Source organism: Scylla paramamosain, chromosome 10 (assembly GCF_035594125.1).
Source record: "Scylla paramamosain isolate STU-SP2022 chromosome 10, ASM3559412v1, whole genome shotgun sequence".
Classification (NCBI taxonomy): Eukaryota; Metazoa; Arthropoda; class Malacostraca; order Decapoda; family Portunidae; genus Scylla; species Scylla paramamosain.
Genome location: NC_087160.1, coordinates 24,588,896 through 24,611,931, shown reverse-complemented (window position 1 = coordinate 24,611,931; position 23,036 = coordinate 24,588,896). Strand labels below are relative to the sequence as shown.

The 23,036-nt window shown below is 48.2% G+C and overlaps 1 protein-coding gene across 2 annotated transcripts in view; it reads left to right on the top strand.

The window, feature by feature from the left end:
- LOC135104413 (myb-like protein V) overlaps positions 1 to 22,783 on the top strand; it is a 96,444-nt gene extending 73,661 nt beyond the window's left edge. For both annotated transcript variants that reach the window (XR_010270426.1, XM_064011816.1), the window contains 2 exons: positions 10,853 to 10,897; positions 22,179 to 22,783. Coding sequence is in view for 1 of the 2 variants with exons in the window: in XM_064011816.1 (XP_063867886.1) it covers positions 10,853 to 10,897; positions 22,179 to 22,219 (86 nt within the window). In the remaining variant the exon portion in view is untranslated. The remainder of the gene's footprint in view (positions 1 to 10,852; positions 10,898 to 22,178) is intronic.
- Positions 22,784 to 23,036: the final 253 nt, after the last annotated feature.

The following is a 23,036-nucleotide window of genomic DNA, read 5'->3' as shown; positions in this document are numbered from 1 at the left end:
GTTCATTTCACTCTGGCCCCTCGCTCCCTTGACGCCATAGTTTGAAATTAAAAATTCTCCCGTAGGAGCTGGAGGGCCGCTTAATTTTTCCTCCATTTTCTCCACTTTTCTGTGAGGAAAGAGAAAAAAAAGAATAGGATCTTAATTATAAAGAACAAACTCCCGGCCGCTGCTCAACTCTATCTCGTGTTGGCGGCCTCGAGGGGCTCTTGTTTATTTACTCTCGCAAAGTTACTCCGGGTTTTCCTTATGCCCGAACAGTTTTCCTTCGTCATCGTTACTAAATGAATCATGTCTCGGGCTGGTAATGTTTGCAGCAGGAATAACTTTGTGTCAGCGTCGAGGGGTCCTGAACAGCCAACGATTATTGGTTCACAAGGCGTCTTGGAGTACGAGTGGCGGCAAAGCGTCTTCCTTCCACTGTTCACATTGGGCGGTGGTTTTAATTCACAGCGTGGCATGAGGCGACAATGGTGTGAGAGGAAGGCACGCGTCCCCTGAGGTAAGGCGTGGTATTGATGAGAGACCCCGGGGTAGGTCCTCCTCGGGGCCTGCTGCTCTACATTTTGATAAATGTTTTATCTGGACTCCAAAGTTCCTGGATTTGCTGCAGCCTTTCTCCTCTGCGTCACACGTCGTGTTGCGTAATTCAGCTGGTATATACCTCTCCCTGCCGCCTGCTACAGGCAGACATTCACTCGCGGGGAGGCACCAGCGCCATCTTCATTTATCATTCAAATCTGGCGCGCTTATCGGCGTAACGGTCGTCTCGGGCGCCGCGGCGGCTCCCTGGGAACACATTATTCGATTTCCAAAAGTAAGAGTGAGCCCGGCAGAAGAGAACTCCTCTCCTTGGGGATTTCTTCTTAATTTTCTACGTAGCGCGCACACTGCCCCCCAGGGAGAGCGAAGCCGCCTCTAGCCAAGAATATTCCATACCCATTTTCCTCTTTCATCTAAACCTGGTTTCTTGGGGACGCCTCGAACCCTGGCCCTGGCCGGCCCTGGGGTCCGCCCCTGTCTGGGCCTCGGCACCCCTTGTGCTCTGTTAGTGGTGAGACATTTTCCTTAATTAGATGTTTTACGCTCCCTTCGGGTGAGCCGGGAAGCCTATCACGGGAAGCCAGGGCTGAAGGGGAGAAATTTTGTCGGCTGTTTCTCAGGACAGAGTCGTTGCTATTACATACATACACCATACTATGTACTAGCAGATGTGTGTTTGTGTATGTATGTATGTGTGTGTGTGTGTGTGTGTGTGTGTGTGTGTGTGTGTGTGTGTGTGTGTGTAGAATATGGTGTAGCAGTAGTGCAGGTGACCCCATCAGCAGTGGAGGCAGCGGTACAAGCACCGTCGTCTTAATATTGATACACTACACCAGCCGGAGGTGAGAGGAACACGAGGACACATGTAACATTCACTCTTTCCATGAATAAGGAAATCCAAGACGTGTAGAGTATGGTGTCTTGGAAGACTTTCATTATAATACTTCCTGCTCGAAATGAGTTAGTTAAGAGGCAATTTTCCGTGACGCCTTGTGTGATGAGTTAGCATCTGTCTGGCTTGTTTGTTTGTGGCTGGGCAGCGGAGAGGCGTCAGTTCAGTAACTGTAGAAATCAGAAGTCCTGTGCTGTTATTTGTTTTTGCTTTGCCAATTCAAAAAATATATTCCTCTCCAAATCTGTTAACTTGAAGGTCATAAATAACTTGAATCCGGAAGTGTGTGGGAGGATTCCTTATTGTATTCCAGAGAAACTTTCTCAATATCTCTTGACTTTCAAGCATCAGTGAACGACGCTTCCCGGGGAAACTTCTCGTGGCGTACCTGTGCTTCCTATCCTCTGCCTCGTGGTTGCGACCCTGGAGAGCCGAATGGAGAAACGGGGCGTGAGGAGGAGGAGAGGGAGGAGGACAGGAAAGGTAACGAGAAATGGTCGTGGCTTTGGGTTTCCCTACTGGCTGGGTGGCAGCGGCTCGCCCTTCGGAGGAAGCTGAATCGACTAGCACACTATTTTGGCACAACTCTATTAAACAAACTGGTATTAAGGCTTTCACTCTGTAATTCTATATTAAAAAAAAGTTGTATTACTCTGGGTAAAGATAGACTACTACTTGAAATTTTACGAATGAAGAACGTTTGCAGAAATTCCCCAAGATAACACCACGTGGGTCGACAGCTTCTGTGTTGGTGTTTTGTCCCCGCCGTTGTGTGGGCGCGCTGGTCCATCCACCCGTCTGTCTGTCTGTATCTGTAACTGCTCAAAGCGTGTGCTACTCAATCCTTCATGCCGGTGTTCCCCTCGCCCCACGGCCGCCACTCTGCACTGGTCGCGACGCAGCTGAAACCAAGCGAGATGTGTCCTCCCCGTAGAGTGTGGCGGCGGCAGGTGTGGTGGTGGTGGTGGTGGTGGTGGTGATGGTGCTGACAGTGGCGTTGCGGTCTTTCCACGCTTTCATTTGAGTCTTGTGCTGAATAGTCGTGCCTTCAGAGCTATTAATCTTTACTCTTCGTGTGATTCAGACTTCTACATAGACTTATTCTGATCGTCCTTATGTGTACGTATCTTTCGTGGCTATATCTGTACTTTTCTTTCCTGCATTGTGTTCCTCTACTCATTCTCACGTCATGCCCACGAAATCCTCTCAAATCACTCCATGATGATCAGTGAATAAGCATGAGCAGTTATTGTTTCGAAGCATTATTTTTCTTTAACTCTCTGTTGCACGGAATCTTGATAGACGTTTGTATTAATACCAAACACTTGTATATTGTTTAGCTAGCCATAGCTGCCACTGTCACACCCTCACAGTAATGGACCAGTCTCCGTCACACCACCACTGTACCACATCCCCGTCATATCTTGCGTCATATTACTGCCAACCTTTTTCGTAATTTTTTTCCTTTCAAACAGGTGAAAGAAAATTATGCTTGTTTAAAGGTAGGCGTGCGACACATACAGACACACACACACACACACACACACACACAGACACACACACACACACACACACACACACACACACACACACACACACACACACACACACACACACACACACACACACACACACACACACACACACACACACACACACACACACACAGAATCACGCTATTTTTATAAGGGATCAACACTTTTCTCGCAAGTCCCTCCCACATTTGAGGCTTTGTCCTGAGACGACTAAAGCCACTGAGCAAAGCCATCCTTCAAAATAATTTTAAATGTAGGCAAATAATTCGTACAGAAATAATATATTGGTGTTCCTGTGAATCACGTTATGGTGTGTTTTGCAGCATTCCACCCTCCAACTTGTCAGTCTCGCCAGCCCTGCCAGTCTCGCCGGCCTCAGAATAGTCTCCCTCACTGCTGCCTCGTTTTCTCTTCCCACTCTCCCGTCCCACTGCACCGAGCACCGTCCAGTTTGCCCGCTGTTTTTAATTTCCGTATTATTTCGTAATGCCTAAGAGAATGTAATGAAAGATGGAGGTGCCGAACACTTCTGTTCAATTCTGTCGGCAAGAGGTGCCTGTGAGTGTCTGCCTTGGCGCGAGGCAGCCACCCACCGCGGCCTGGCCGCTGCTTACGGATTGTGCCTCAAGAAAAGTAACTCAATAGTTTTCTGATCCCTCTTCGGTAATGGTGATGATGGCTGCGGTGGTGGTGGTGGTCGTGGTGATGGTGGTGGTGGTGGTGGTAGTGCATCACGCTGTCTCGCCGCCACCTCACCGTGGAGTGCCAACTGCTCTCCGTAGGCTGAGTCAGTGATATCCCTGCAGCCTTGGGGATGCCACAGCGCCCTGCACTTCTCGACACCATGCAGGGCCTTCCTGGGAGGGCGGCACTCCCCGGGGAGACCATTAAGCCAGCCCATGAGCTCTGCACGATCCATTTTACATAAAGTGGCTCACAATGGAGCGGCCTCGTTGCTGGGTCAGCCCACCTGGCACCCGCCGGCCGCGGGTTTATGCGGCACTCTGGGGTGTACTCCGCCTCCACCGTGGCTACGAATGGGGCTTTAGGGTTTACTTCCCGGGGCCCGCGAGTGCTATTATCCATTGTATATAAACTGACTGGAGCTTGGGGCTCCACGGACCACCTGAGCACAGAATGGCACCGGCATCCCACGGGAAGGTGAGCAGCGCGGGGCTTCGTTAACTTTAATTCCCGGCAATGGTCCAGCAGTTAGCTGGGAGAGCCGGCGCTGGGAGAGGGGTGCAGCACGCAGTGCGGGGAGAGGTTTGGGGAGTAAGTTGGGGTTTTCAGTACCAGGGTGGTGTTCGCGTGTCCTCGAATCCAGTGAATCGACGAACTGTCCTGTGAGGCTTGAAACTCTTCGTCACCACCACCACCACCACTTTCACCTCCACCTGGAGTCGCTACCACCACCACCACCTCCACCTCCACCACCACCTCCACCACCACCTCCACCTCCACCTCCAACTCCACCTCCACCCTGACAACAAGCATCCTCCTCCAAAGTTTCATAGCTCTTATGGAGCATCCGAAAAGATAATTTTGGTACATGATAGCAACACAGACCCTCACAACTTACTGTTGGCAGAAGAGCGAGGGTCAAGCCCCAGTCGGCATGTGGACACGAGAAAGTGGAAGGTTCAAAGTTCACTGATAAAACAAACTTATTCCACATGTATTAAGCTTTTAGATAATATTTTAAATGGAAATCTTAGTTGACTTGGCAGCAAATGGTCATTCATCCTCTACCAGAGTACCAAAAAGCAAGAAAACAAAAGAATAAAGCGCGAAATTTGTGAAAGAAATGTTTTAAGTCATCGTCACAAAGCTCTGGAGGATAAAACAACTTTAAAGTCTCCCTCTCCCTCTCTCCCGCCGCCTTCACCCCGGGATTAACACCAAAAGGTTTCGTCGGCGGAGCTAAGAAGCGGCAGGCAGTGCCGCGCCGCCCCACCTGCAGCCCCTCGGGTAATCCTGCCTCAGCTCCGTCGTCCATGTCGAGCCTCCCGCTGACGGCCCCTCCCGGCGCTGGCTGCGGAAAGGGATGGGCTCAGTGGCTCACGTTAATTACTGTCTCACTTTATATATTTCGTGGGTGGTGTGTGGTGCGTGGGGCGGCAGGTGGCGGGCGGCGGCCTGCGACTGTTATGAGGCCGTGGAGGGACGTGAGGTGGAGCTGAACTGGCGGAGGCTGCTCCACGCGCTGGCCATTTTGTTTGCAGCCTGCACTGGTGCTTTGTATATATATATATATATATATATATATATATATATATATATATATATATATATATATAGAGAGAGAGAGAGAGAGAGAGAGAGAGAGAGAGAGAGAGAGAGAGAGAGAGAGAGAGAGAGAGAGAGAGAGAGAGAGAGAGAGAGAGAGAGAGAGAGAGAGAGAGAGAGAGAGAGAGAGAGAGAGAATCACACACACACACACACACACACACACACACACTTGTATGGAGTTATACCTGTATGTGGGTCATTAAAATCTGGGCAGGTAAGGTCCCGTCAAGGTGAAGTACTTGTTTCGTGTCCCGTTACTTGACGCGTCTCAATGACCCTAATGAAGGTAAGAGCAAGGGTGGAAAATGTGTGTGTTGTAAATGCGTGTTGTTTATAAAGAGAGGGGGAGAGCGAAGAGCTATGCGCAAGGAAGGGGGGGGAGGAGAGGAGGTAGGAAGGGGTGTTTAGTAGTGTGTGTGTTGGAGGGGAGGAGAGTGTGATGGAGGGAGGGGCAGGAATGAAGGGAAAGTGTGGGTGGGGGGATGGAGGATGACGTGGTGAAGAGAGGTATAGTTAGCGTTGTGAAGGGAGAGTAGTGGAGGGGAGAGGGATGGATGAAAGGAGAGAGAAGGTGGGGTGGGTGGAAGGGTGGAGTGTGATGGCGTGGTGAGGGATGGGTGGCGTGGCGGAAGGTCATTGAGGGACGTCATTACGGGCTCGCGTCAGGTGGTCACCCCTTGACATGTCAACCACTTCTGTTTTTTCTCTGTGCCGGAAATCCCCAACAATTTATGTCTGAGCTTTAAAACTCTGGAGCATGGCATGTAGTTCAGGGGAAAGTTAGCACTTTACTTACAACGAGACTTGAGGTGCGCGATGTTCCCAGGACATTTGTGGCCCAGTGTTGCCAGGTGTTAGTTGGTTGTGTCAGGCGGGAAGATGATGTGCCTGGGACAAGGAAAGCACTCCTCGCCCTGTGTGCGTGTAGGACGTAGGACGAGAAGAAAGTGGCGAGGGAAGTGCAGGGCTGCGTGTGCCCTGCGAGGATGTCTTCATCAATACTGCAGCACTCACCTCTTCCACACCTGCACTGTAGACATTTTGTGCCTGAGTTTCCTCTAATGGACGGCTACAGCGTAGCCAGCTGTAGGCGGGCCGCCCTCCTCCCTACTGGCATAACAAGGCGCGTCGCTCCCTTGGGCATGGAGGGCCGGGACACATGCAAATAATTGCCTCCCCTGTGGCCCAGGCCAGAGTGAGTGGGAGGTGGAGGGGGAAGTAACTATCGCTGTGCACGCTACGCACCCGTGGCCCCTCCCTCCCCCCTCTCTGTCACCCGTGGCTCCTCTCTACACCCTCTGTCACCCTTGGCCCCTCTCTCCCCCCCTCCGTCACTCGGGGACCCAACCACGTGCTGACAGCGGCCCTCGCAAGGACTCCTGCTTCTCGTTTAGGAGCACGACGCTCAGGTCTGTCTCTTCTGACTGCCTCACGCTGACATAAACTTTGTTGTAGTGTTTTGGTTGGGAAATAGTTGTTAGTGATAATTATTACGGTCTAGTTTACAAATTGTTGTAGTGTTTTGGTTGGGAAATAGTTTTTTGTGATAATTATTATGGTCTAGTTTACAAATCTCTCTCTCTCTCTCTCTCTCTCTCTCTCTCTCTCTCTCTCTCTCTCTCTCTCTCTCTCTCTCTCTCTCTCTCTCTCTCTCTCTCTCTCTCTCTCTCTCTCTCTCCCTCTCTCTCTCTCTCTCTCTCTGAGCACGGAGGAGAGTAAAACCTTCAGTGTTGTATCCCAAGACTTACTCCTCTACTTCGTGGTGCTGCTGGGGAGACTTGCCCATTCATTTTATGCCATTTTATTATTTCGATACCTTGCGTAGCAGAAGCCAAAGCCAGCCACGCCAACAATGAGTGCGTCAGTAATTAAGGAGAAAGTACTGGTGAATAACTCAAAACAGCTATACATTCCTATAGCCTCCGTATCGAAAGAATATGTTATATACACTTCACTTTATGTATGCGAGTTAATCGTTATTCATCTTAAGGGAAAGATAAATACCTTTTGCCTCTGCCTCCAGGAGTTTGAGGGGCGCGGCGTGGAGTGAATAATTGGTGCTTGATGGACTAAGATGACAGGAAACGCATTCATGTCCGTTGCTCAGGCACTGGTGAAAAGTTAATATATTGTAAAGAATACATAGTTTTCCTCGTGATAAATTGACTCAGAAGTATCTTGAATGGACAGATACAGTCGCCCGAGAAAAATAATGACCCTTTCTTGGCAGCAGAATCTTCTTCAAACATTCACTGGTGACTGGTTCACTGAGTGCGATTAGTGATAAGAGTGTGAGTGTGCTACGCGTCCCGTATACTCTGCAACAACCAATACAGCCCGTTTGAAGTGTTGGCTGTACATTGTTCACTCAGGCGGGAGTTATGGGAAATGTAAGCTTATTTGATGTTCACATGAGAGAGAGAGAGAGAGAGAGAGAGAGAGAGAGAGAGAGAGAGAGAGAGAGAGAGAGAGAGAGAGAGAGAGAGAGAGCTAAACAGAACTAACTGGCACCAGAGAGAAATGACTGGATAAAGTTTACGTTGAGATATTTATCTTGCAGCGGAATTGTACAAACAGATGCTGATGATGATGACGATTTGTTACAGGGGAAGGAAAAGATTCATAATGCATAAGAAAAGATTGCTTAGACGAACCCACCGGACAGAAGGGAAAGAGGAAGACCAAAGAGAAGGTTATGGACGCAGTGAAGGAAGCCAAGCGGGTGATGAGTGTAACAGAATAAACCCCGTATTCAGAAACACTTTGCTTTCTCACCACGACTATTTTTAAAGGCCACAGACATGATTAGCCGGGTTCTCAACATCGTTTCTCCTGTTAATAATGTACAAATCTTGTTAATCTGTCACTAGAACCGTAAAAACATCCTGGAAAACCCGTGTAACTGTACCAAGATCCTTTTCAGAGTAGTGGAGGTGCTGCGCAGAAGTGTTTCAGAATATGGTCCTGTAGTGAAGACGTGTGGTCCACTGCTGCGATCACGAACAGAAACAGCGAAAAGCTGAGAGAATACTTAGTTATATTTCGTATACTTCCATAGACGAGAAAATTTCCCACAACTTTCGAATCTACTTACTGGGGGAGTGCATCAGATCAGTACACGGGAAGGCGACGAAAGAACACCAGAAGAATGCCCTCCGTACTCTCCCTCCCAAGCTGTCCCTGAAGATGTTCCGCTCTGCCACCCTCTTTGTCAGCGGCAACACAGGCGCAGAGAGAGAGAGAGAGAGAGAGAGAGAGAGAGAGAGAGAGAGAGAGAGAGAGAGAGAGAGAGAGAGAGAGAGAGAGAGAGAGAGAGAGATTATAGTGTCGGTACTTAACGTGGTAACCCATTTAATTTTCCTGCAGGTCTCTATTTCAGTCTCATTCAGCCCTCCTGCCATTATTGACTCGAGTTTCACCTGTTATAGAGCTGTATGTACTCTCTCTCTCTCTCTCTCTCTCTCTCTCTCTCTCTCTCTCTCAGGATCCGGAGACGTAAGATATCACCTATCGGACTCAGCCTTCTCCCACGCCTCTCAAACAGTGGTCTAGGAAAATTGCAAACAACCTTCCGCCGATTTATAACCTTCGATTTACCTCCTTTAGCGTCCCCCAGACCGCAGCACGCAACCTTATCCGGTGACATGATAGTCCTAAGTACACGCAGCACCTGACGAATGTTGCGATGAGGTGAGAAGTTGAGAACTCTTAAAACGACGGAAGAGTGAAGTGCGTAAACAAAGAGGATGTTAGTAGTGCAGTAAAGTGCTGTTTGAAGTGTTGCATGGAGTGTTGGAAAAAAGGAGAACGATGTAGGAGTGAAGTGCAGGGTGGAGTGTAACGAAGTTTAGAGAGAAGTGAGCGCGAAGGGGGAGCGGCGAGGGCATCCCCGAGGAGCATTGTGGAAGGGGCGAGGCGCAGCAGGGACGGGGCGGAAAGTAGTTTGAAGTGCGCGTTAGGGTTCTTCCTGTTCTGTAAGGAGTGTATTTAGTGCCCCGAGGGAACGCTGAGGAACCTTGTGATGCCGTCCGCCTCCAATATATCGTAAATGCGTGACTAGCAAGCAGCAGCCAAACACGGCGTCCCTGGAGGAAGGGCAGCGTGAGGGGCGCCGCTGCTGCCAGCTAAACCCCAGCCGCCGCGGGAGTGAACCAATTTTAACTAGGAGGCATTAAATGAGGGAAGGGCGAGGGTGGCGCGGAGGGATTAAAGATGAGAGTGGAAGGGACGGCGGTGGCGGCGGTGGTAGTTAGATGGGATGACGGGGGAGGCGCGGGAAGAGAGTCGACGGCGGTGGCAGATGAGGAGGACCCAAGAGTGGCTCATCAGCGAGTCTATTGGCTTGGACGCAGGAACCTGGCGGCGCGGCGACCATGGGTGTGAGGGGCCTATACGGCGGGGAAGGGACAGGCCCTAGCTGGTGGAGGAGTAAAATGGGAAGAGAGGGGAGGGATATGTCCCTTGAGACCCCCCTTCCTGGATCGTCGTCTGGAGCGGTGCCCCCCAGGGATCTTGTTACACCGGCAGATTACTCAGACGCCTCCCTCAGTGCCAGTGACGTTCGCCCGGTGTCCCTGGGCTGCGGCGCGCTGCTCCCTCGCCCTCCCGCTTTTTGTGAGCGATGCTATCCAGAAAGCTTCACGCCAGCCTGAAATGAATATTGAATCACTCACGTGTTTGGATTTACTTTTTTCCATAATACTTCAAGAGTCCCGGAAGTTGTAGGTAAAAAATTACAATGGAACACAGTGAAACGGAATACGGGATGACGGGGTGTGTGTACCCGAGGCGGCAAAACACCGGTGGCGCCCAAACACTCTCCACCGGCCGCTGCCTTCAAATTACTTGTACTGACACAACGTCAGAATATGTCCCGACTTGTGCTATAGACTCTGAGCAGAATATTAATTATTTAAATGGGAGGGAAAAGGTATCTTGATGAAAGAAGTTATTTTTTCGGCTGACAGAAAGATTGTTCCGTCGTGCCCTTTGTGTTAGCTGGGCGGGAGGCTGTGGGGGTGATGGAGCATGTTTCTCGTGGTGCTTACTTGTCTTCATTGTCTCGTATCTAACCTTCAGGTGATCGCGGTAACCCGAGGTACTGTAGAAGTATGAAGGATAAGATCTAGGCCTTATTATTTATTTATTTATTTATCTTTCGTATGGAGGTAGATTCAAGAGAATACTATCGATTGGTGCTCCTGTACTCGCTGGGTCACGGATGCATATTGCTCCATCACCTAATCTCTTCCTCTTTGGGTTTACGGCCATAAATGATCCTCTCTACCCTCCCTCCCCCAGTGGCAGGAGAGCATCACGCTACAACACATTTCTGTCCTGTTGCGGCTCCCAGTGCGCGCAGGCACTCCACCCTTGTGCTGTTTGCGTTGATCTGTCCTCACATCACCCATGCGAAGTGCAAACAGTTTCCCCCATTACACAATGAAAAGCAAACTGTGTGTAGGTCTGGCCCTCCCTCTCCGCCTACACTGTGCTGAGCGTTGCCACGAACTGAATCTGGGTACAATTACAAACTGATTCCGTGTTCCAGTTCAGGGTAAACTAAACGTGCTTTTTCTTTTCTTTTCAGGGGAGCGCTCCGACGACGAGGAGAGCGTGGGATCCCTGGACTCAGGTAAGTGTTCCTTCTACCTGTAGGTGCTCGTCAGGCCCCATCTTCCATACACACCTCGAACCCCTCCCCTCACCCCCTCATCCCCTTATCATCTCATTCCTGATCCTCTTTCTCCCTTTTCTCATATTCTCAGTCTGGATGACGCCTCGGAGATGGAGTTGTCAGGGCCTCCAAGGCAGTGAGGCGGGCCAGGCTGGTGTGCAGAGCTGGTGTGGGAAAAAAGGGACAGTGTATGTTCAGAATTTAAGGGATGACTTTTTGAAACTATGTTATGGTGACACTTTGTATGTTGGGTCAACGGATATGTTTTAGGCCATGACTTTTTGGAGTATTTACAGCAGCCTTTTGTTTGCTGCTGTTATACTCTCTCTCTCTCTCTCTCTCTCTCTCTCTCTCTCTCTCTCTCTCTCTCTCTCTCTCTCTCTCTCTCTCTCTCTCTCTCTCTCTCTCTCTCTCTCTCTCTCTCTCTCTCTCTCTCTCTCTCTCTCTCTCTCTCTCTCTCTGGCGTAGTGCTGCTCGTGTACTGTTTTGTGAAAAGGCGAAGCGTGGCTGAATGTGAGGGGGAGTTTGAGCTTGGGGGGAACAGAGTACAAGTGTCGGGGTGTTGGGAGTGACATGGGTCGCCTGGCCGCACCCCACCTGCTCGTAATTACAGCACCATCCACCTGGGACTCGCCGAGCACCCGTCGCCTCCGCTTGGGTAATTTTGATTCCTTCCAAGGTAGAAATAACTCTATTAGCAAGTCAGCGGTCGGGTCCTCGGCGTGCGTCCAGACACATTTTTCAACCTTTGTCGCTCGCCGGGGAGTCCCTGAATTAACACCCCCACCTGCCGCGCCGCCCCTTCGACACGCCGCCTCCAACGAAATTGCTTGCCGTAGTCCCCCTCGGCCGTATACCTGCGGGGGGAGGGTTTAGGCTTCCGTTGAGTCTTGAGTCGAGGTAGCTTACCTATCGCTACCCCCTAAGACTAGTATCGGCCGTCTAGTAACGCTCATCTCGCTTCTTGTTTCCTTGAGTCAGACTAGTAAGTTCTCTCTCCGCCAATAAAACACTACGTGGGGGATCTACTTTGTCCCCCGCGAGCAGTGTTTCCCTCAACAGGGGCTCAGGGTATTCACGGACAGGAAACAGCAGGTCGTTGTCCCGCAGGTCAGCCCCGCCATCTCGCCCTCCAGCCGCCACCTTGCCCTCCAGCCTCCCGGAAAGGTAAAAACAAGGTTATCCCGATGCCTCTTCAGATGGTTATACGTATCGCGCCTCTGCTGATGTTATTTTCTTCCCCATATGTCTCGAAGTTCATGTTGCTCGTGTTCGATTTGTCAAGTTTGGTACTTTTGCTCTCCACGTACCTGCTTCCCCCGGCTCTGCTTTGGTCCTTGTCTGGTAAAGCAATATTTTTAACAGGCTTTAGTGGAAGTTATTGGGATGTTCAATGATTTTTTTTTTATGGTTCTAGTGAGTTTAACAAATATTCTGCTTCATCATTGAGAGAGAGAAAAAAAAACATCCTTGAGAATCTGACTTGTCATAATGGTCTTTGAAAATAATTCTTATGAGAGACAAAAGCAGTTAAGAATATAGGCCAAGGTGTGGACAGTTATGAGGTGTGAGGGCGGGCACCGTGCACCTATCAGAAACCTACGGAACACCTAGGCTCTCTCTCTCTCTCTCTCTCTCTCTCTCTCTCTCTCTCTCTCTCTCTCTCTCTCTCTCTCTCTCTCTCTCTCTCTGTTTGTTTTCCTTTTTGTGTTATACTTTCTTTTACTCTTTCCTCTGCCGTGTTTTACCTCCTCCCTTCCAGCTTCCACTTCCTTTCATTCCTCCTCTTCATTCCCCTTCATCCGTTTTCTCTTTTCTCTCGTCTCTTATCTCTGTCTCTCACTTTCATTTCTCCTTTCTATTCTCTTCTTTTTCCCCTTTTTTTCTTTCCATTCATTTTAATTTTTTTTTTATTCCACGTTAATGTTCTCATTATCCCTTAAATATTTTTGCTAAGTGTTCCCTAGTTTCTCTCTCATCTCTATTTTTTTCCTCTTTAACATTTTTTTTTATTCCATACATTCTACATCTTGGATTTTCTTTTCCCTGTTTTCTTTTCTCTTCTAATTACTCCTTTGTCTTACCTTGTTTAACTCTTTCCATTCATTATACCTTCCAATTCCTCTCGATTTTTATTTCCTCTAACTCTTCCCTTCCAACTCCATCCTTTTCCTCTCTCTCTTTATCCTAAGAAAGAGGGATTGTCATGCTTTGCGGTAACTGTTTACTAGCATCTCTTGGTCTCGCCTCTTTTGCCGCCGTCAGATTGATTAACTGTTAGTGCGTGCAAATATTTTTCGTGTTGTCTGAAGCCACGGTGGATAAGTTAGTCCAGAGCTCCCTTAGTATGCGTGCGACTTGTTGCTTTCTGTATTAACGTAATGTCAACTCGTGGGTGTGTGTCCCGTTGGTGTAGATGGGGACTGTGTGGTGGTGTGTGTGTGTGTGTGTGTGTGTGTGTGTGTGTGTGTGTGTGTGTGTGTGTTGTGGAGGTTGAGGCGGGCATATGCAGGCAGGCAGGCAGGCGTATCATGTGGCGGTGAAGGGTGAAGATGGTGGAGTTAGGACGTGTTTGGGGCGGTGGAGGTAGTGGTGACGGGGAGTGGGTGTTGATGGTGATGGGGTGGTGGTATGGATGAGTGGATGTAGGTGCTGATGATAGTAGTGGTGGTGGTGGTTGAGTTGGGTTGGGTGTCGATAGTGGTGGTGGTGGTGGCGGTGGTGGGGTCATGGTAGTGGGGGCGGGTGGGGCATGTGGTGAGAGTGACCCCGTCGGGCTGCACAATGGCCACGAGGGCCACCTGCGGGGCCGCCTGGTGGGCCGCACAAAGCTGGCGGCCGGCAGGGGTGAGGGTGGGGGCCGCGCCACCCGCCACCCGCCGCGCCGCCGCTGGGTTCGGCTTCGCACGAAATATATTTTTATCCCTGGCATAAATCCTTGATATTAGTCGCTTTAATTCAAAGCTGCTAAGAAATTCTGTTGGAAACAAAGAGTAACGTTTTGAACTCGTTAAATGTTTTGTGATATTTGTTATTGATGTTTGATCATAAGCTTTCCACTTTGCCTTGATGTAAAGCACGAGGGAAAAGAAGCCTCGGCATTTGTGTGTGTGTGTGTGTGTGTGTGTGTGTGTGTGTGTGTGTGTGTGTGTGTGTGTGTGTGTGTGTGTTCAGCTATGCCAGTCCCTGGCGTGCCCTGCGTGAGGCCAGTGTTCCTCTACGCCTACACCCACTCCTACGTTTTGCCATCCGCCCACCCGACGCCTTCACCAGAACATCCTTGCCCCCTCCCTCCATCCATGCCCGTCCCCATCGTCCATTCATGCGCACCTTTCCACCGGGACGTATCCACACACACACACACACACACACACACACACACACACACACACACACACACACACACACACACACACACACACATACACACGGTCATTCATTCTACATTCCATAAGAGATGTGTTTGTTGGAGTTTGTGTTCAAGTCGAAAGTCATATCTATATACATTTTCCCACTCTGCAAAGTTTCCCCGCTGCAGTTGAATAGTCAGAGAAGTAGCGAAGTTTTCCATGTACGAATCTGGGAGTGTCTGGCCGAAGAATATCAAGAGCTTCCTCGTAAGCTCGCTCACTTCATAACCACACGTGACGGAAGATTGAGGTGGAAGTGGCGGAGATTTTATTGTAACCTTTACCCTACCCTGTGTTGATGGCGCAAGTTGGTAACACTGGGACGTTAAGTTTGTATCATTCACAGCGCAACATTTTCCTGGCAGCCGCGATATGAATGAAGCAGTGAGCGGAAGTGAGGCTTCGCTTGCACTTTCACAGCAATGTTAACACTCCGGCGACGGGTGATTGGCCTTGAAATTATGATAAAGTAGTCAGATGTAAAATATATCAACGCATGTGAGAGAGAGAGAGAGAGAGAGAGAGAGAGAGAGAGAGAGAGAGAGAGAGAGAGAGAGAGAGAGAGAGAGAGAGAGAGAGAGAGAGAGAGAGAGAATTAGTCATTATTTTCCTCAGCTAACCTCCTTTCCTACAAATACCCTTGACTACTTGTAAAACTTAAAACATTGCCTATAAAAAAAAAATAAGACTGGAAATTTGCGGTGTATTATTGTACAAAAATAGCTTCACTTTACCATTATGCAAATCAATGAAGCCGCTTATTGGAGGTAAAATTTTAATCGCTATGGCTGCGAGCGGAATTTAATCTAATAATAATCACCACCATCGAAGTGACCAATTTGCTGTGTTCTTTTTCCCCGCTGCCACCTGGTGTGAGGCTGGCGGGGAGGTGGGGGTGAAGAGAGAGGGGGAAGGGAAGAGGAGCGGTGAATTCACAACATCCTGGCGGGGCGGTGAAGGCATCGAGGAGCGGGGGGCGACACAGGCCCGTCATACTAGGTTCTTGAACTTAAAACTCAGAAACATTGAAGTCGCCCTTCATCACCATCTCATCACCACCTCGTCACCACCTCCTCCTTCGCCTCCTCCTCCTCCTCCTCCTCCTCCTACTTCTAGGCCGGAAAGAGCAGCTCCACTCAACACGATGAAAGGTTTGATACAAGGCGTGGTATCATAGGACGCTATCAGGTACTGGCTGTTTGTTACACGTAGTTGATGAAAGAGAGGGTGTGCAGCAGTCAAGCCGTGGACAGGCGCTTCATTCGTATAGTAAACTTGATATTCACCGTTATTGCTGCTGCTGTATTTTATATATTTAAATCTATTGTACTTCTCTGGTCGATGGTATTGATGACAGTAGGAAACTTATTGTAAGTACCAAGAAGAGGAGGAGGAGGAGGAGGAGGAGGAGGAGGGACGACGACGACGAGGTATCCTTTTAGTGTCCTTTTACTGACTCCTTGTCTTCTTCAGGTAGACAAAGTTGGTCCATAAGTATTACTCTCGTACGCTGCTCTCCCTCTCATATGTTTTCGCTCAGGCCACTCACAGATCCCACAAGTCTTCTCACTTCATATCATTCCTAGTCACCCACCTCCTAGAGAGAGAGAGAGAGAGAGAGAGAGAGAGAGAGAGAGAGAGAGAGAGAGAGAGAGAATGGGGGGAGGGTCTTTTCAGGGCTTAGGGGATCCGGATGAAAACTTGATGACTCTGGTAACGCTGAAGTGAGTATTAGGTCGCGGTCGCTGTTTTATTAATGCAGACTTGGTGGCGTTTGTTTGGCCGTTTTTAAGAGAGCGAGGAAGGTGGGCGAGGCGAGCGGAGAGTGGCTCACTGACGGAGAGTGGCGAGTACTGACGCCAGAACCTTAAGCTTCTGAAGAGAGGCTGGGAATGTGAGATGCTGGGTAGTTGTAAATTGGGAGATGCTGCGCTGGTCGTGTCGTTTATCTCAGAGTGTGAGTTCAGGGTTAGGAAGTAGGAGTGATGAAGCATGTAGAGGCAAGTGTCAATTGGCGACAAGAAGCTCAGGTGTGTGTGTGTGTGTGTGTGTGTGTGTGTGTGTGTGTGTGTGTGTGTGTGTGTGTGTGTGTGTGTGTGTGTTTAGGTTAGTGGGGAGGGAGGAGGAGGTGGTGTGCGGTTGAAGAATCTCTCCCTTTTTCTTTTTCTTCTTTTTTTCTTTTCTCTCTTCTTTTCTTTCTTCTTTCTTTATTTTCTTTGATTTTTCGTTTCTTTTTTCTTTTTCCTTTTTTTCTTTTGTTTGTTCGTTTGGTTGTTTTTCGCTTGTTTGTTTCTTTGTTTCTCTCTCTCTCTCTCTCTCTCTCTCTCTCTCTCTCTCTCTCTCTCTCTCTCTCTCTCTCTCTCTCTCTCTCTCTCTCTCTCTCTCTCTCTCTCTCTCTCTCTCTCTCTCTCTCTCTCCTCCTCTTCCTCGAAGTCTATAAGTTTCGCCCGTCACGTTTAAGTAAGAAGTTTAGACTTTGAAAGACAGTAAATAATCAAATAATCTCGTCATTTGTTGGTTTATATATTCATTGTTGCAAAAAGTATTGTAAAAGTATTGCAAACAAATGCGTAAACTGTTTGATTTCCGCAATATTCCTGTTGGCATTTCAGGACACTCATGTAGGCGGAGGAATGAATAGAAACACAGGGAGACGTGGAGGCGTGTATGCATGAATAATAGTTTTATGAGATTTTGAAGACGGTTTGGGTCTGCTATGTTTATGTCCCTATTGCAACTGATGCTGGTGATGGTACTATTGTTACTTCTACTACTAGTGCTATTTCTGCTACTACTACTACTACTGCTATTATTACTGCTGCTGCTGCTGCTACTACTACTACTACTACTACTACTACTACATGGTGTTCTGCTGTTCCTACTGTTACTCAATAAGTATTGTGTACCAGTGGGAAGGAAAAAGTAGCATCAATCATGTAGCATTCAGGTGGCAGGGAATCAGTGTCGTGACTTTCAAATTATGCTCACTATATCAGCCACCATCACCACCGCCCCACCACCCCACCTCCACCACTACCACCGCTGCCGCCGCCGCCTCCGCCTCCGCCTCCGCCTTCGCCACCACCGCCGTTACCTCCGCCGCCACACTCACTCCCAGAGCTGAGTGTCTCCTTTAGTCCCTCGCTGGCTGGCCGCGGCTGGGCGTCCACGGAGATAAACACCACCACCTTTTCTCTCCCTTAACCTTTGGGATTACCTTTTTTCCCTTATCTCTCTGTTGGCTTCGGGGTAAATGAATTAAAAACTTTGGACCGGGTGGTGAAATATTTAACTTTTTCTTTTTTGGAATACGCAAGCGAGGGCCGTCCCCAGCGGGCGGCGGCTCGAGGCAGCATTGAGGCCGCGGACTGTATGGGTGAATGTTGCGGCGCAGGGAAGTTGGGGGACTTGGAGATGTCGGCGGTGACGGTGGCGGTGGCGGTGACGGCGGTCGTGGTGGTGCTGGTTGTGGTAGCGTCAGAAATGTAGATGGAAAGGTAGAATACCAAAGTGGTGATCATTTTATTGTTGGGATGAACCGCTGCGGTGGCCATGATGGCTGTCCTCACCTGTGTTGCCGCGGTGCAGGTGGCAGGCCGTGGCGGTGGCTGTGTGGGGGCCAAGTGTGCAGGCCAACAGGTGACGTGCACCGCATCTCGATCACTGCGATACAAAATTACCATTGCGTGAAGGAAATGGAAGATGTGTTCGATGCGATGACAAAATATGAAAAATATATAAGTCCCGTGCAGGTTAGACTTCGCGCAGACTCGTTATTCTCCTGCGATGAAGCAAGATGTGTAACAAATTGTGTCTGAGAACGTGCACTGGACTGTGTCACTCAGTAGATTGGTGCAGCCACGGGGATGCGGGTGGTTGGTGACTGCTGGGCATGAAGAAAAAATCGCAGTGTTGACTTTCTTTTTCTTCTTTAGGGGGAAACTATGGTAATAATTTTTTCACACGATACAGAGACACGCGCGTCTCTCTCGGCCTCCAAGGTTTACCCAAGAAAATTTCCTTCCAGACAAAAGTAACGTGATTTTTTTTGGTACACAGTTATGACGACAATAAAAATTAAAAGGACAAGAAAGGAAAACAAATTAGGAGATAGTTGCGTTGTGTACATGATATGTAAGGGTGTTATTAGTTCAGTTTGTGGTTTGGTTAGGTAAAGTTAGGTTAAGTTAGGCTAGGTTAGGTAAGGTTAGAGGAGGAAAGGAAGAGCAGATTAGATGAAGGCAAAGAAGAAAGAAGACACATAGACAGGACACTACTTAACTGACGCTCAGCGATAATGCGTGACACCTCGAAGTCCTCAGTGCCTAGGTGATGAGAGTGGGCGAGGAGGATGTAGATGAGGAAGAGCAGTAAAAAAAAAAAGGGAACGGGAGAGAGGAGGAAGGAAAATTAATGTAAAAGAATAAGTGACAAAAATGGAAACATGACGAATTAAAACAACGATGTAGGAGATGATAGATGAGGAAGAAAAGACGAAGAAAGAAGAAAGGATAAACATATGTGAAAATTAATTAGAAAAAAAAGTAGAGAGAATAGAAAGAAAAAAAGCAAGTGGAAGAGAGAGAGAGAAAAAAAAAGCGGAAGTGAAGAGGAAGGGGAGAAGGTGGTAGAAGAGGAGGAGGAGGAAGAGGAAGAGCAGGAGGAGGTCAGGTGTCACAGAAGTATGCAAATTTGAACGCGGCTTCCTCCCCTGACCCTTCCAACATGGCGGCCTTCCTCTGATTACTAACGCCGCGGTGCATTAGCTGGCCTGAAAGAATAATATTTTGTGCCGTCCATGTTGAAGTGTGTGTGTGTGTTTGTGTGTGTGTGTGTGTGTGTGTGTGTGTGTGTGTGTGTGTGTGTGTGTGTGTGTGTGTGTGTGTGTGTAACAAGATGAATGGTTGATTGAAATGGGCGGTGACTTATTATTACCCCGAGCCAGATGAGTCCCTACCGTATTAAACGAATGTACGACAATTAGACGTACGACGCGGAGAAACATTTGCCGCTGCTCTGCTCCTGGTGTGTTATTGACGCGGGGGACAGCGTTGCGGGAAGGCCTAGTGGTTGGTTAAGTAAACCTGGCAATTGATACAAAGCCCAACGTCATTTAAATAGATTATAAGCGAAGCAAGCAACAAAATCCATTACTTCTCGAATAAAACGTACACACCGGAAGATTTCTAATGGGGAATGTTATAAGTCAGTTAAGGTAATGAGTATGTAAGGCAGCCTGCAGGGAGGAGCAAGTAACTAAACACAAACATTACTTCTTTAATATCACGTACACATCGGAATGTTTCTTTTACGGAGAGTTATAAAGTAGTTAAGGTAATAAGTACGTAAGGCAGCGTGGAGTTTGGACAAGGCTATTTTTATAGGTAGAATCAGACAATATATTGATTATTTTTCTACTTGTCCTCGATTCTTTGGTACATCTTCATGCAGAATTTATCTCTTGTAAATTACGCATTTCTTCGCCAAGTTTTCAAAAGGTTATTAAGGAGAGGGAAGCATAACATCAACGTCAGATTGTACGGGTTGTCGTGAAGCTCGCAAATTGCATCGAACAGACTCGAGGTATTATTAATGGACCAAATTATATTGTTTTTCGTGAATCTTGCAGAATGCGTTAGGAAGCACTGGATTAAGACTGGATGATTAGCCTAATGATGTGGTTTGTGTGGATTTAAAAAAAAAGACGAGATGATATCAAAAATATTATATTGTTTTTCGTGAAGCTTGCACGTCTGGCTGGAAAAGACTGGAGTAAGGCCATGCGATCAGTCCAATTATGCGATTTTTGTGGCTTTCAATAACGCGAAGTCTGGCGGTACAAATTAATCAGGCAAATTATAAAGGTCTTTGTAAAATATGCATGCTTTTTTTTGTAGGGGGCGGCAAGGTGGTGGTGGTGGTGGTGGTGGTCGCAGGTGTGGACGCTCCCCGTTCCTTGCCGCTGCGGGCAGACTGGCAGCCCCGGTAATCTTCCCTGGCGAGCAGCGAGCAGCTCAGGGACACACTTGCCGCCTCAACTCATTGCACGCTGTTACTTATTTACATTTACCCTTGATGCCGGATTGCCTCTACGGCCAACACACACACACACACACACACACACACACACACACACACACAGATAGATAAATAAATACAGTTAGACAGACCGACAGTTGGATAGATGGATAGATAGACAGATACTTCATAGACTTCAGCTGGAGTAGTATAATGTATTAGATAATAACTAGCTTAACACAACGGAAAACACAAATATTGACTTAAAATATGTTTATAGTTAAGAAGTTTGTAGTCAAGATTGTAGTCCACACAACCTTCATGCACCAACCAGAGTGAAACCAGTGACTGTGATCCTGCCATCTACTCCATTCCTGCCACCTCCGCATCCCTCCACCACTCTCTGTGTTTACTCAGTCAGGAGAGAGAGAGAGAGAGAGAGAGAGAGAGAGAGAGAGAGAGAGAGAGAGAGAGAGAGAGAGAGAGAGAGAGAGAGAGAGAGAGAGAGAGAGAGAGAGAGAGAGAGAGAGAGAGAGAGAGAGAGAGAGAGATCCAACACCCCTAGCTAACTTTCTCACCTGCACTTTGTACCCTCTCTTCCCTCATTACTCTCTCTCACTCGTCTCATATTTTTTTCTTTTTATTTTTTTGTTCTTGTGTCCACTCTCGTCCATCGTATCCTCTTCTCTGTTGTCCCTTTGCATTCCTCTCCGCATCCCTTGCATCCTTTTCTTACACATCTTCCTAGCAGTTTTTCATTCATATCTCTTTCCTTTATCCAAAATTCAAAACATTCTTCATACCTTTATTGCAACCCACACTCACCTCACCTTTCCAGGAATCTACTTCTACTTTGGTAATCTGTCTCTTCCATTAGTAGTTAGAGTTGGATAGTCATACAAACAGCCTAGTATGGACCTTAAGGTATGTTAACTGTTTGTCTTCCTTTGTATTTATCTTTGTATTTGTATCAACTTCCCAACACTCCTTACCTCTTCCATTCATTCCCTTAGTATTCCCGCTCCTTGCACCTGCCGCACACCGCCACACACTCCTGCCGTCCCCGTCACCCTCACGACTTAGACTTTCCCGGTACGTCCTCGGAGCAATGCGTAATTATCCTCTGCGCACTGAGACGCGGCCTATCGTCAGGGAGTGATTGTATGTCATCTTTTGTAATGATGATTTGTTGAGGAGCGTGGCTGACGGGCGATGATGAGAGCGAGAGAGAGAGAGAGAGAGAGAGAGAGGGAGAGGGAGAGGGAAAGAGAGCGGGGGGAGGGGGAGGTGGTAAGTTAGGTGAGCTGATGACCGCCGTGGTAGTGGTGGTGGTGGTGGTGGAGGACAATGAATGGTGACAGAAATTAGCGCGCTGACGGCCTGTTGTCGATGAGATAAGCTGCCACCTCCCTTCCCTCCCTTCCTGCTCTAGCTTTTTACATTCCCACTCTCTACTGTTCCCTCTATCGCCCTCACCTTTGCTGTACCCTCCTCATTTCTACCTTTCAATAGGGAACTCTCTCTCTCTCTCTCTCTCTCTCTCTCTCGCTCTCGCTCTCGCTTACCTCCACCACGAAACTGCTTATCTCTCATCAGATTAATTTACCAAAACTCCTGTTCCTTATCTATCTTAACTCCTACTTACACCTAATTCTACCTCTTACCCCGCTCCCCCTTTTTAACTCGTATCCCCCTTGCCCTGAACATCACCACTACCACCTTACCACTCTACTCCACTTATCCACTCAACTCCACCTGCCACACTGACCCTTTCACCTCGGTCAGTCTCCACCACGATCTTTTTTTCCCAGTGACCATGACCTTCAGTGTCCTGCCCTTAGTGATGCTGTGAACTGGTGAACTTAAGGACCTGTGCATCCCTCATATCACCCCCTCATCTCCCTCGCTCCCCCCAAATGCCCGGCCAGACGCTGATGGCAGGGGGGAATGAGTGTGGACTTCCGCTGGGCTTCTGCAGGTGTTCACATGGCGCGTCTCGTCCCTGCACCTGTCGCGTCGTGGGCATCCAGGCTTGAAAGTTCGTCGGTCGTGTATTGCTTGATCCCTGCAATGTATAATTTCCGGTGCATTGAGTAAGTCTTATCGCGGTGATGTTGTAGGTAATATTTTTATCTCTTTGTGGGGGGAGAGAGAGAGATGGAAGGTGAGGCTAAGAATAGTAATAATAACTAGACTCGCTGGGTTAAAGAATTCTGCCGTGTTTTGAAAGGTGTATCTGTGTGTGTGTGTGTGTGTGTGTGTGTGTGTGTGTGTGGAGATGTGCGTGTGAATGTGGATATGATGGTGGCTTTGGTTCTTGTAAGTATTGTGTGGAGTGAAGGAAAGTAAATATATATGTGTATTGTGTGATTTTTTTTTTTTTTTTTTGTGGAGGTAATTTGTTTGTGTGTGTGTGTGTGTGTGTATGTGTTTGTGTGTGGTAGAGGTGACTTGAGGCTGGGGTTCAAGTTTTACGGGGGGGGGGGGAAGTGTGCCTGGAGCAAATTCCAGTAGGAGGTGATAATGATGTAATAGGAAGCCTTAAAAGGAAACATTAGAGATTAGTGAAATGTTTTTGTATTGTATATAAGTATGTGTGTATGTGTGTGTGTACTTATATAGCACGGTCGAGTGGTTCCATTATTCTGGTTTGACAAGAAAATTATAGG